The 13,804-nt window shown below is 45.5% G+C and overlaps 1 protein-coding gene across 2 annotated transcripts in view; it reads right to left on the reverse strand.

Moving 5' to 3' along the window:
* Nucleotides 1-13,804, reverse strand: part of LOC139235009 (transcription factor COE2) — a 329,707-nt gene that overhangs the window by 35,952 nt on the left and 279,951 nt on the right. For both annotated transcript variants that reach the window (XM_070866082.1, XM_070866081.1), the window contains exon 12: nucleotides 3,490-3,555. In XM_070866082.1, the coding sequence (XP_070722183.1) occupies nucleotides 3,490-3,555 (66 nt within the window). The remainder of the gene's footprint in view (nucleotides 1-3,489; nucleotides 3,556-13,804) is intronic.

Below are 13,804 nucleotides of genomic sequence, written 5' to 3' on the forward strand. Positions count from 1 at the left end.
GGGTGGTACAGAGTCATACGGACCAGATGGGGCCGATTTTAATCCTTTTCGCGCAGAGAAACCTGGCGGGCGGGCAGCTAAAATCACCCAGGCTCTTACCTGTTCGAAAGTTGCAAAACTTTTAAACTGCTATCCTGAGCGGGCAGCGAGAACACCCGCCCGGAGCCAACAGGGTCCTTCTTTATATATATACATGTTGCAGCTCTGGTTGCAATTATATAGGGTCCTGGTGAGACCGTACCTGGAGTATTGTGTACAGTTTTGGTCTCCTTGCCTAAGGAAGGATATACTTGCCATTGAGGGAGTGCAATGAAGGTTCACCAGACTGATTCCTGGGATGGGGGGGATTGTCCTATGTAGAGAAATTGAGCAGACTAGGCCAGTATTTTCTAGAGTTTAGAAGAATGAGAGGTGATCTCATTGAAACATACAAAATTCTTACAGGGTGTGACAAGGTAACTGCAGGGAGGATGTTTCCTCTGGCTGGAGAGTCTGGAACCAGAGGTCACAGTCTCAGAATAAGGGGTCGGCCATTTAGGACTGAGATGAGGAGAAACTTCTTCACTCAGAGGGTGGTGAATCTTTGGAATTCTCTACCCCAGTGGGCTCAGTCGTTGAGTATATTCAAGACAGAGATCGATAGATTTTTTGATATTAAGGGAATCAAGGGATATGGGAATAGTGGAGTTGAGGTTGAAGATTAGCCATGATCTCATTGAATGGCGGAGCAGGCTCGAGGGGCCGAATGGCCAAATCTTGCTCCTAGTTCTTATGTTCTTATGACAGCAGTGAGACCCGACTGTAATTTTAACTCGGGCCTGAGCAGGGAATCAACCTGGAGTTAAAATCGGGGCCATCGATGAGTCGCAGGTTTAATTTATGAGTCAGTTAATCCCAGAATGTTATTAAGGATGTTACAACTGGTCTCTGCACCCCTGGGCTAGGGAGGAGGGGAAGGGAGAATCAGCCACTAGTTCCTCTCCTGATCATAATCACTAACTCCTGGGCGAATAATCAGAGGGCTATCAGAACTGTACCCTAGCCAGAGTCAGCACTTTTAGGAATATAGAAGAGAAAAGGCAAAGAAACGCATCCATTTTTCAGCATCCTCAAACTAGCATCCAGCACCAAGGCTTGCCACGTTTCCTCGGAGGTCTTCCTGCTATATTTCTGCAATCCATTTGTCAATGAAGGGAAGGGTAGTCATCACTCACAAGATCAGCACAGATGAAGACAGGAAAAAAAAACCATCCTGTCACCACAAAATGCCAAGAACTGTTGCTTCTGACAGTATGAATGAGCTGAAACTCCAGCACACTGCTCAGTACAAGATGTACCATTCTGGAATCAAGCCTAAAACCACAGGCCTAAAACCATCTGGATCGAAGCCCAAGACCACACTGGGGCAATGCCAGGCCACTCAGCGGAGCTCAAGTCAACAGAGGCGGCTAAAACCTCTTCATTAATCACACATTTGCTCTACACCACGCTATAGGTTGTGAGTAAGGTCGCTCTTAGTCCGTACTGAATATGTAAGGCTTGTGGTGTTGTTGGCCAATGCCAAACTGATTGTGGCTCGGAACCATTTAGGCCGGCAAAATCTCAGCTGGCACTGAATTTGTTGCTTTCAGCTGAGCCCAAAGTTTGGGTTCCACAATGGGTCTCCGTGGGAGAGTGAGCACTACAAAGAAAGCCACGGTGCTCTCCCCCAGCTCCTGGTCACCTTCCAGTAACTCCTCCTGGCAAGTGTGTGCGAACATTGGCCAGAGACACAGTGGTCAGCTGGGCCCTTGGCACTCGTCTAGTTTGGCTCACGTGCGACAGCTTGATCGACTGATTGAGGTGCTAGAGGATTGCAGGCACTTGTGGAATGGACTCCAGCAAGTGTCGGGAAGGGCGATAAAATTGGGAAAGGGCGTCTTCTCAGTTTTGACGGGAGTATGACTCACTGCTGTAAAATGACCCTCTGTATTGGGCCAAATGGCCTATTTCTGTGCTGGATATTTTATGCAATTTATGTAATCCTCCACTGTGTCAGCCGTGGCTCAGTGGGTGGCACTCCCGCCTCTGAGTCAGAAGGTCGTGGGTCCAAGTCCCACTCTAGAGAATTGAGCACAAAAATTTAGGCTGACACTCCAACGCAGTCTTTCTGATGAGATATTAAACCGAGGCCCCATCTGCCCTCTCAGGTGGACATAAAAGATCCCACGGCACTATTTCGAAGAAGAGCAGGGGAGTTATCTCCGGTGTCCTGCCCAATATTTATCTCTCAATCAACATAACATTATCTGGTCATCACTTTGCTGTTAGTGGAAGCTTGCTGTGCACAGTTGACTGCCGCATTTCCCACATTACAACAGTGACTACACTTCGGAAGTATCTCATTGGCTGCCAAGTACTTTGAGACACCCTGTGTTTGTGAAAGGCGCTTTATAAATGCAAGTCTTTCTTTTTTTCCAGTCATTAAAATGCCACAATACAGGAGATTAGAAGGTGTTTTTAAGAAGTATAGCAACAACAATAAGTTGTAGCACCAGGAGAGTTCTTCTTTCATTGCCATATTTCCCCTCAGATAAGCAAGGTATCTAACTACACAATGAGGCTTCATTGGAAAATCAGCATAGTCCTCTGCAGGAGCTATGTGCTATACAATGTGAACAACCTAAGGTATTTTATCTGAAGTTATCATTTCAATATTTGCCCATCGCGCTTTCCAGCAGCATAACACAGTTTCGAAAAAAATAAACTTTATGAATTAAAAAACAGACAAACCAAGTTGTTCCTGTAATATAGAGCTCCCCCTAGTGGACTACTGTGGTAATGATGTATATAATAAAAGGGTCATGTGGCAAGGTCATATGACAAGTTCCTGCTGAGCCATCTTGTGTATGTATTTGTTAGTGATGTTGTAAAGAATTAATCACATTGGCGACGAGAATAGGATAATCGAATAGCCTAGCTGAAATTTGTGATGGTGGCTGATTCCTGCCAAACAGAGAGACTTTGAGAGGTTCTTTGTTTTGCAGCATAGCTAAAAATCCAAGGTAAAGCACACTTGTCTGAACTGCCAAAGTCCAGATTGCTGCGCCGATGGGAATAATAGGGCGCTTGGATGAGTTCCATCGTGACCGAGAGACTTTCGGACCGTATGTGGAGCTGTTGTTGTTACCAGTTGCCCCTCGGAGTCCTGGTTTCAAAATGGCTGCTGTGACAATGTTACAGAGAGCAGATCAATAAAACTGATTTAACAAAAAAACAGGTTATTCAAACATTTTCTTGACCTGATTTGTGGGGGGAGGATTTTAATTGGGGTACACAGATCCTTACAAAGCAAATGGCTTGCCAACAAATGTTCATTTTTGCCTCACAAAAGTTGATTCCCAGAAGTCCCATTATATTGCATTATATCGTGTACGTTCCTGTGCAGGCCTCACTCTATTTGATAGATTACCCTACCGTCTAACGGTTGTAGCAAACATTCAGCTGTACCTGGTTATTTGGTGGTCCTCCATACAAGGCCTCAACGAGATCTGCTGCTCTTTTCAATAACATCTCCTGTGGGACAAAACAGGCAATTAATCTCTGATGCAAACCCGGGGAAGGATCACAGGAGCTAACTTAAGCCACAAAGTGTCTCAGAACATCTGAGCATGTTAATAATCGTGGTAACTTGACGATAGTTAGACCATGCCAATATTTCTCCAGGTTGTTAGATAGAGTGTTTGGCCTTCATACTAGCCTCCACTGCTTTTCTCTGTTGACCCTGGCTTGCATTCAGCATAGGAAGAGAGAGCTTTTCCATTTTAATGAGCGTTACAGGCCAGAAAATAGGTTACTTGTTGTAATGTATTTGTTTCATGGGTTCTTTGCTTAAGAATTCATAGCATCTCATTGCTATTTAATTGGCTTATTAGCAAAGGTTTAGCAATCACACTGCACATTACAGTTCATCCACCAGGCTCACAACCACCGTCTCATCATGGGTCCCCTGAGCCCAACTGGCCGGGGTTTTATTGAGTCTTGTGAACATCGCGTGACTAAATAAATACATGGCTTGAGCAGTGGTGCAAGAGGGAGGGATTCAAATTCCTGGGACATTGGAACCAATTCTGGGGGAAGTGGGACCTGTACAAAAGGGACGGTTTGCACTTGGGCAGGACTGGAACTGATGTCCTGAGGGTAACATTTGCTAATGCAGTTTGGGAGTGTTTAAACTAATATGGCAGGGGGATGGGAACCTATGCAGCGAGTCAGGGCGAAGTAATATGGAGTCAGAAACTGATGGTAGAAAGGTAAAAAGCAATAGTGGAAGGCTGAGTAAACAAAGGCAAGAAACAAAAAGGGCCACACTACATCATAATTCTAAAAGGACAAAGGGTGTTAAAAAAACAAGCCTGAAGGCTTTGTGTCTTAATGCAAGGAGTATCCGTAATAAAGTGGATGAATTAACTGTGCAAATAGATGTTAACAGATATGATATGATTGGGATTACAGAGAAGTGGCTCCAGGATGATCAGGGCTGGGAACTCAACATCCAGGGGTATTCAACATTCAGGAAGGATAGAATAAAAGGAAAAGGAGGTGGGGTAGCATTGCTGGTTAAAGAGGAGATTAATGCAATAGTTAGGAAGGACATTAGCTTGGATGATGTGGAATCTATATGGGTAGAGCTGCAGAACACCAAAGGGCAAAAAACTTTAGTGGGAGTTGTGTACAGACCTTCAAACAGTAGTAGTGATGTTGGGGAGGGCATCAAACAGGAAATTAGGGGTGCATATAATAAAGGTGCAGCAGCTATCATGGGTGACTTTAATATGCATATAGATTGGGCTAACCAAACTGGAAGCAATATGGTGGAGGAGGATTTCCTGGAGTGCATAAGGGATGGTTTTTTAGACCAATATGTCGAGGAACCAACTAGGGGGGAGGCCATCTTAGACTGGGTGTTGTGTAATGAGAGAGGATTAATTAGCAATCTCGTTGTGCGAGGCCCCTTGGGGAAGAGTAACCATAAAATGTTGGAATTCTACATTAGGATGGAGAATGAAACAGTTAATTCAGAGACCATGGTCCAGAACTTAAAGAATGGTAATTTTGAAGGTATGAGGCGTGAATTGGCTAGGATAGATTGGCGAATGATACTTAAGGGGTTGACAGTGGATGGGCAATGGCAGACATTTAGAGACCGCATGGATGAACTACAATAATTGTACATCCCTGTCTGGCGTAAAAATAAAAAAGGGAAGGTGGCTCAACCGTGGCTATCAAGGGAAATCAGGGATAGTATTAAAGCCAAGGAAGTGGCATACAAATTGGCCAGAAATAGCAGCGAACCCGGAGACTGGGAGAAATTTAGAACTCAGCAGAGGAGGACAAAGGGTTTGATTAGGGCAGGGAAAATAGAGTACGAGAGGAAGCTTGCAGGGAACATTAAGATGGACTGCAAAAGCCTCTATAGATATGTAAAGAGAAAAAGGCTAGTAAAGACAAACGTAGGTCCCCTGCAGTCAGAATCAGGGGAAGTCATAACAGGGAACAAAGAAATGGCAGACCATTTGAACAAGTACTTTGGTTCGGTATTCACTAAGGAGGACACAAACAACCTTCCGGATATAAAAGGGGTCAAAGGGTCTAGTAAGGAGGAGGAACTGAGGGAAATCCTTATTAGTCGGGAAATTGTGTTGGGGAAATTGATGGGAAAGAAGGCCGATAAATCCCCAGGGCCTGATGGACTGCATCCCAGAGTACTTAAGGAGGTGGCCTTGGAAATAGCGGATGCATTGACAGTCATTTTCCAATATTCCATAGACTCTGGATCAGTTCCTATGGAGTAGAGGGTAGCCAATGTAACTCCACTTTTTAAAAAGGAGGGAGAGAGAAAACAGGGAATTATAGACTGGTCAGCGTGACATCGGTAGTGGGTAAAATGATGGAATCAATTATTAAGGATGTCATAGCAGCGCATTTGGAAAGAGATGACATGATAGGTCCAAGTCAGCATGGATTTGTGAAAGGGAAATCATGCTTGACAAATCTTCTGGAATTATTTGAGGATGTTTCCAGTAGCGTGGACAAGGGAGAACCAGTTGATGTGGTGTATTTGGACTTTCAGAAGGCTTTCGTCAAGGTCCCACACAAGAGATTAATGTGTAAAGTTAAAGCACATTGGATTGGGGGTAGTGCTGACGTGGATTGAGAACTGGTTGGCAGACAGGAAGCAAAGAGTAGGAGTAAATGGGTACTTTTCAGAATGGCAGGCAGTGACTAGTGGGATACCGCAAGGTTCTGTGCTGGGGCCCCAGCTGTTTACATTGTACATTAATGATTTAGGCGAGGGGATTAAATGTAGTATCTCCAAATTTGCAGATGACACTAAGTTGGGTGGCAGTGTGAGCTGCGAGCAGGATGCTATGAGGCTGCAGAGTGACTTAGATAGGTTAGGTGAGGTGGCAAATGCATGGCAGATGAAGTATAATGTGGATAAATGTGAGGTTATCCACTTTGGTGGTAAAAACAGAGAGACAGACTATTATCTGAATGGTGACAGATTAGGAAAAGGGGAGCTGCAACAAGGCCTGGGTGTGTGTCATGGTACATCAGTCATTGAAGGTTGGCATGCAGGTACAGCAGGCGGTTAAGAAAGCAAATGGCATGTTGGCCTTCATAGCGGGGGCATTTGAGTACAGGGGCAGGGAGGTGTTACTACAGTTGTACAGGGCCTTGGTGAGGCCACACCTGGAGTATTGTGTACAGTTTTGGTCTCCTAACTTGAGGAAGGACATTCTTGCTATTGAGGGAGTGCAGCGAAAGTTCACCAGACTGATTCCCGGGATGGCAGGACTGACATATCAAGAAAGACTGGATCAACTGGGCTTGTATTCACTGGAGTTCAGAAGAATGAGAGGGGATCTCATAGAAACGTTTAAAATTCTGACGGGTTTAGACAGGTTAGATGCAGGAAGAATGTTCCCAATGTTGGTGAAGTCCAGAACCAGGGGTCACAGTCTAAGGATAAGGGGTAAGCCATTTAGGACTGAGATGAGGAGAAACTTCTTCACTCAGAGAGTGGTGAACCTGTGGAATTCTCTATCACAGAAAGTTGTTGAGGCCAATTGTCTAAATATATTAAAAAAGGAGTTAGATGTAGTTCTTACTACTAGGGGGATCAAGGGGTATGGCGAGAAAGCAGGAATGGGGTACTGAAGTTGCATGATCAGCCATGAAATCATTGAATGGTGGTGCAGGCTCGAAGGGCCGAATGGCCTACTCCTGCACCTATTTTCTATGTTTCTATGACTGGCTAAGCCGCTCCCAACTCAAAGGTCTGCAACTCTTTCGGGGAGGGGGGGGGAACAAAATAAACATTAGATCAAGTGCCCCCCCCGATCTGGGGGACACTCCAGACACTTTTAACTGCCCTCTTTTTTTATATTTTTTGTTTTTTTGGGGGGTTTTTTGTGTTTGTTTTTGTGATATTTTTTGGGGGCATTAAAAATTATATATTTTACAAGTGCCCCCTATAAAAGGGGAGGGGGACACTAAAAACCCGGCAATTAAAACAAATTAAACTTTAAAACATGTAAAATCAAATTAAAATTTGGCTGCCGGGGGTGATAATGCACTCCAGTCCCTCCGGCGCCCACCTCTCGCGGAAGGCCGTGAGCGTACCGGTGGACACCGCGTGCTCCATCTCTAGGGACACCCTGGCCCGGATATAAGCACGGAAGCGAGACAGGCAGTCCTACGAGGAGGCCTTTCGACCTACCCGCTCCCCTCCGCACAGGGTGCCCAAAGATCAGGAGTGTGGGACTGAAGTGCAGCCAGAAATTGAGGAGCAGCCCCTTTAAATTCAAAGGTCTACAAATCTGTGAGCATCCTCACAGGTGCACACATTACACTCGTGGTTGGGCCTTATCCGCATCCACACATCATCGCTTGTTCAACCATCCCGTCTTTGAAAGACAGGCCCCAGGAGGTTAAAGGTAACTGGTGAATTGTGGGCTAATCACACCAAACACGGCCGCTAATGGAACACACCTGACCAAAAAAGCTTTGTGCCATAGAATCATAGAAATTTCAGCACAGGAGGCCAGTCAGCCCAATGTGCATGTGCTGCTGCTAAAGACAGCGACTCCAATCCCATTTTTCTGCTCTTTCCCCTTCATCCTTTAATAAGAACATAAGAACTAGGAGCAGGATGAGGCCATTTGGCCCCTCGAGCCATGGCTGATCTGATCTTGGCCTCAACTGCACTTTCCTGCCTGTTCCCCATAACCCTTGACTCCCTTATTGTTCAAAAATCTATCTATCTCAGCCCTTAAATATATTCAATGGCCCAGCCTCCACAGCTCTCTGGGGCAGAGAATTCCAAAGATTCACAACCCTCTGAGAGAAGAAATTCCTCCCCATCTCCGTTTTAAATGGGCGACCCCTTATTCTGAAACTATGCCTCCTAGTTCTAGACTCCCCCATGAGGGGAAACATCCTCTCTGCATCTACCCTGTCGAGCCCCCTCAGAATCTTATACGTTTCAATAAGATCACCTCTCATTCTTCTAAACTCCAATGAGTAGAGACCCAACCTGCTCAACCTTTCTTCATAAGACAACCCCTTCATCTCAGGAATCAAACTCGTGAACCTTCTCTGAACTGCCTCCAATGCAGTTAATGATACTTCAAGTGCTTATTTCATTTCTCTCTTCAATGATTGACTTGGCTTCAGTAGTCACTTGTGTGGTGATACATTCCTTATTCTAATAACCCCTTAGTGAAAAAGTGCCCTCTAATCTTCCTTTTATGACTCTAGTACTGATACGGAGCTTATATCTCCTTGTTACCAATTCAGCAACCAGTGAGAATAATGTCTCACTATTTACCTTCTCAAACTCTTTCATATTTTTGATCACCCTATCTGAAATTTACCAATGAACCCAGCCCTAGTTTTTCAAGTCGCTCATTATAACTATGGGAGAGGTAGTGAGACCTGACGCAGCACTGTGGGGACCACTGTTTTTGTGATGCAGCCAAATGAGCTAACCTTACTCAATAATGTGAGTTCGGCTCATTTACATATTCGCGTCGTGCTCCCCCGCTTAGTGCTGGGCAGGCTGGGAGTCGGGGGCGGTATGATGAGAGTTAGGACCAATGGAAAGGCTGCTAACTGCTCTCGTAGTGCTTGCATTTTTTTTTGGCAAGTACATCAGTCATTGAAAGTTGGCCTGCAGGTACAGCAGGCGGTGAAGAAGGCAAATGGCATGTTGGCCTTCATAGCTAGGGGATTTAAGTATAGGAGCAGGGAGGTCTTACTGCAGTTGTACAGGGCCTTGGTGAGGCCACACCTTGAATATTGTGTACAGTTTTGGTCTCCTAATCTGAGGAAGGACATTCTTGCTATTGAGGGAGTGCAGCGAAGGTTCTCCAGACTGATTCCCGGGATGGCAGGACTGACGTATGAAGAAAGACTGGATCGACTAGGCTTATATTCACTGGAATTCAGAAGAATGAGCGGGGATCTCATTGAAACATATAAAATTCTGACGGGATTGGACAGGTTAGATGCAGGAAGAATGTTCCCGATGTTGGGAAAGTCCAGAACCAGGATAAGGGGTAAGCCATTTAGGACCGAGATGAGGAGAAACTTCTTCACTCAGAGAATTGTGAACCTATGGAATTCTCTACCACAGAAAGTTGTTGAGGCCAGTTCGTTAGATATATTCAAAAAGGAGTTAGATGTGGTCCTTACGGCTAAAGAGATCAAGGAGTATGGAGAGAAAGCAGGAATGGGTACTGAAGTTGCATGATCAGCCATGATCATATTGAATGGTGGTGCAGGCTCGAAAGGCTGAATGGCCTATTCCTGCACCTATTTTCTATGTTTTCTATGTTTCTAAGAGCTCAATGATCCCTTTCCTTCATTGAGCAGTCGAGGTCCAAGAAGCAACGATGAAGGAGGAAAGATGGTTGTGTTGGAGTGAGAGGGCCAGCGTGAAGGCTAAAAAAAACCTAATTTCATGGTGCGGGCCTCCACTGGAATATCCATTCCAAATGGGCCCGGAGTGGACACATATAACAAAGCGGGAGAAATTGGGCTCCTTTGCGCCTCCCGTTAACGCCTCCGGGGGTGGTAATGGGCCACTACTTACCGCCTTGATCTCGTGTGCCCCGGAGATCGTGATGTCATCCGTGATGTTATTATGTTTGAGCAATCTTTTAGTTTAAAGCAATCTTTTTTATTTATTTCTTCGTTCCCGGGATGTGGGCATCAGCAGCAAGGCCCATCCCTAATTGCCTTGGAGAAACATAGAAACATAGAAAGTAGGTGCAGGAGTAGGCCATTCGACCCTTCGAGCCTGCACCACAATTCAATAAGATCATGGCTGATCATGCAACTTCAGTACCCCACTCCTGCTTTCTCTCCGTATCCCTTGATTCCTTTAGCCGCAAGCCATGTCTAACTCCCTTTTGAATATATCTAATGAACTGGCCTCAACAACTTTCTGTGGTAGAGAATTCCACAGGTTCACAATTCTCTGAGTGAAGAAATTTCTCCTCATCTCGGTCCTAAATGGCTTACCCCTTATCCTTAGACTGTGACCCCTGGTTCTGGACTTCCCCAACATCGGGAACATTCTTCCTGCATCTAACCTGTCCAATCCCGTCAGAATTTTATATGTTTCTATGAAATCCCCTCGCGATCTTCTAAATTCCAGTGAATATAAGTTTAGTCGATCCAGTCTTTCTTCATATGTTAGTCCTGCCATCCCGGGAATCGGTCTGGTGAACCTTCGCTACACTCCCACAAGGTGGCGGTGAGCCACCGCCTTGATCTGCTGTGCTTTGTACCAGATTCCGGTACAATGAGTGGCTTGCTAGGCCAATTCAGAGGGCAGTTAAGAGCCAACCACATTGCTGTGGGTCTGGAATCACATATAGGCCAGACCGGGTAAGGGCGGTAGATTTCCTTCCCTGAAGGACATTAGTGAACCAGTTGGGTTTTTATGATAATCTGATAGTTTCATGATCGCCATTACTGACACTGGCTTTTTACTCCAGACTTATTTAATTAACTGAATTTAAATTCCCCAGCTGCCGTGTTTTGTTTTGAATACTATTCCAATATCCTTCATAAAATTTGAGAATAGAAAGCTATTTTTTGAGGTAAACAGTTTGGAGGAAAGAAAGCAATTAAAAACAGAAAATGCTGGAAATCTCAGCGGGTCAGGCAGCATCTGTGGAGAGAGAAACAGAGTTAACGTTGTCATCGACCTGAAACGTTAACTCTGTTTCTCTCTCCACAGATGCCGCCCGACCCAATGAGATTTCCAATATTTTCTGTTTTTATTTCCGATTCCAGCGTCCGCAGTATTTTGCTTTTATATTCGAGGAAAGAAAGAGTTCATTTCAGCCAGCTGTTGCTTTATCGGTGAACTGTCAGATGCAGTCATTAATCCCGTACAGCAAAGTGTGTGTGCCTTGGTATTAGATGTTCTTGTAAAGTTTGCACGCCAACTTTACCCACAGACATTGCTGAATGGAAGCACTGATTCATCACAGTTTAACTGCACATGTGTTAAAGGTTCATTTGAAAGCCACACTGCTCACACCCAGAGTCTGCAGTGATATAACCAGCTAACTATGCCAGACCATGTGACCGATTTCGCGCAGCACTGTAATAACTGATGACACCACAGAGGAATTCAAGTGTTCTCTGCAAGGGAAAAGCAATGTGGAGCATTTGGCAACATTTGCGATCTAATCGTTCAACATTTCTGATGGCCTGGCAGTGATTCCTGAGATATGTTGAGACTGAACTGTCCACAGTGCTGAAACAGACAGGTGCTGGGCCTCCGAATCAGGCTTCGACAGCTTAAGCAAGCCCCTTTGCCAGTTGAGAAGGTTTTGAATATCCGTGGTTTATTCCTTAACAGCAAAGAACAGTAAAATGCACAAGGGTCCCTTTCACTGTCCCTCCCTGGCCCTCTGCTTTGCAGCTCTGTTTGAGTCTTTGGTTTAATGCTTGATCTCCCAGGCTGCATTTCAGAGCGAAACTGATGTCTACTTTGGGTTTTTTTAATGGAAAGAGAAGTGGAAAGCCACGTGAAAACAAAAAGGAGGCAGAACAAGTGAAAAAAATGGCTAAAATAAGCACTGAAAATGATCAATAAAATAAGACACTGGAAAATCCTACTCAGGAGATATGGAATGAGAAAAGGCCACTCGGCCTGTCAAGCCTATTCCGTCCAATCTGTTCTGGGATGTTTCCACATCCCAACGCGTCTGACATATCACACAGCTCACTTCCAAGAACAGCATTCTGTGTCAAACCTCTCCTATACATAAATCGTAGGAAATAGGAGCAGGCGTAGGTCCTATGGCCTCTCGAGCCTGCTCCGCCATTCAATAAAATGGCTGATCATCGACCTCAACTCCACTTTTCCGCCCGATCCCTTGATCCCCCTAGACTCCAAAAATCTATCGATCTCAGTCTTGAATATATTCAGAGACTCAGCATCCACAGCCCTCTGGGGTAGAGAATTCCCAACCCTGAGTGAAGAAATTCCCCCTCATCTCGGTCTTAAATGGCCGACCCCTTATGCTGAGACTGTGACCCCCTGGTTCTAGACTCCCCAGTCAGGGGAAACAACCTCTCAGCATCTACCCTGTCAATCCCCTTCAGACTTGTATGTTTCAATGAGATCACCTCTCATTCTTCTAATCTCCAGAGAGTATAGACCCATTCTACACAATCTCTTCTCATAGGACAGCCCTCTCATCTCAGGAATCAATCTAGTGAACCTCTGATGCACCGCCTCCAAGGCAAGTATATCCTTCTTTAGATAAGGAGACCAAAACTGTGCACAGTACTCCAGGTGTGGTCTCACCAAGGCCCTGTACAATTGTAGCAAGGCTTTCTTACTCTTATACTCCATTGAAACGTATAAGATTATGAGGGAGCTTGACAAGATGGATGCAGGGAGGATGTTTCCACTGATAGGGGAGACTAGAACTAGAGAGCCCATTTAAAACTGAGATGAGGAGGAATTTCTTCTCTCAGAGGGTTGTAAATCTGTGGAATTCGCTGCCTCAGAGAGCTGTGGAAGCTGGGACATTGATTAAATGTAAGACAGAGATAGACAGTTTCTTAACCGATAAGGGAATAAGGGGCCATATTCCCTGAGTCCATGATCGGATCAGCCATGATCGGATCAGCCATGATCGTATTAAATGGTGGAACAGGCTCGAGGGGCTGTATGGCCTACTCCTGCTCCTATTTCTTATGTTTTTGTGTTCTTATGTTCTAACCTCCTTGCAATAAAGGACAACATGCCATTTGCCTTCCTCATTGCTTGCTGTACTTGCATGCTAACCTTCTGCACTACCCAGTGATGCCCCCCATGACATGCACAGCGTCGGAGTTCCACGGTTGGAAGAGGCGGGGGGGTGTTGGCACAGCAACATATTCCAACGGGAGCGGGCAGGCGTGGCTAACAACAGTGCCTCCACCCGTAATTATTTGCCAATATTGCTGTTGGTGCCTTGGGGAGGTGCTGAGCCAGCGTTCGGTGCCTACTCATCAAAGAGGTTCCCCGCAATCAAACCATTCACCCTTCAGGATCCCCGGATAGCTTGGCTGTTAATGGGACTGCCCGGTGCAGTGTTGCACCATACAGACAATGAGGTCCCAGATCCCGTCCTTGGTGTGCAGCCAGTCATCTGATCTCAGCCGGGGCAGCAGTTGGGTTGCTCCAATTGGCCTCAGCACCATTGGAGAAGAAAGATGTCCAGTTGCCCTCCAGTGAGCCCCT

Source organism: Pristiophorus japonicus, chromosome 22, assembly GCF_044704955.1.
Source record: "Pristiophorus japonicus isolate sPriJap1 chromosome 22, sPriJap1.hap1, whole genome shotgun sequence".
NCBI lineage: Eukaryota > Metazoa > Chordata > Chondrichthyes > Pristiophoridae > Pristiophorus > Pristiophorus japonicus.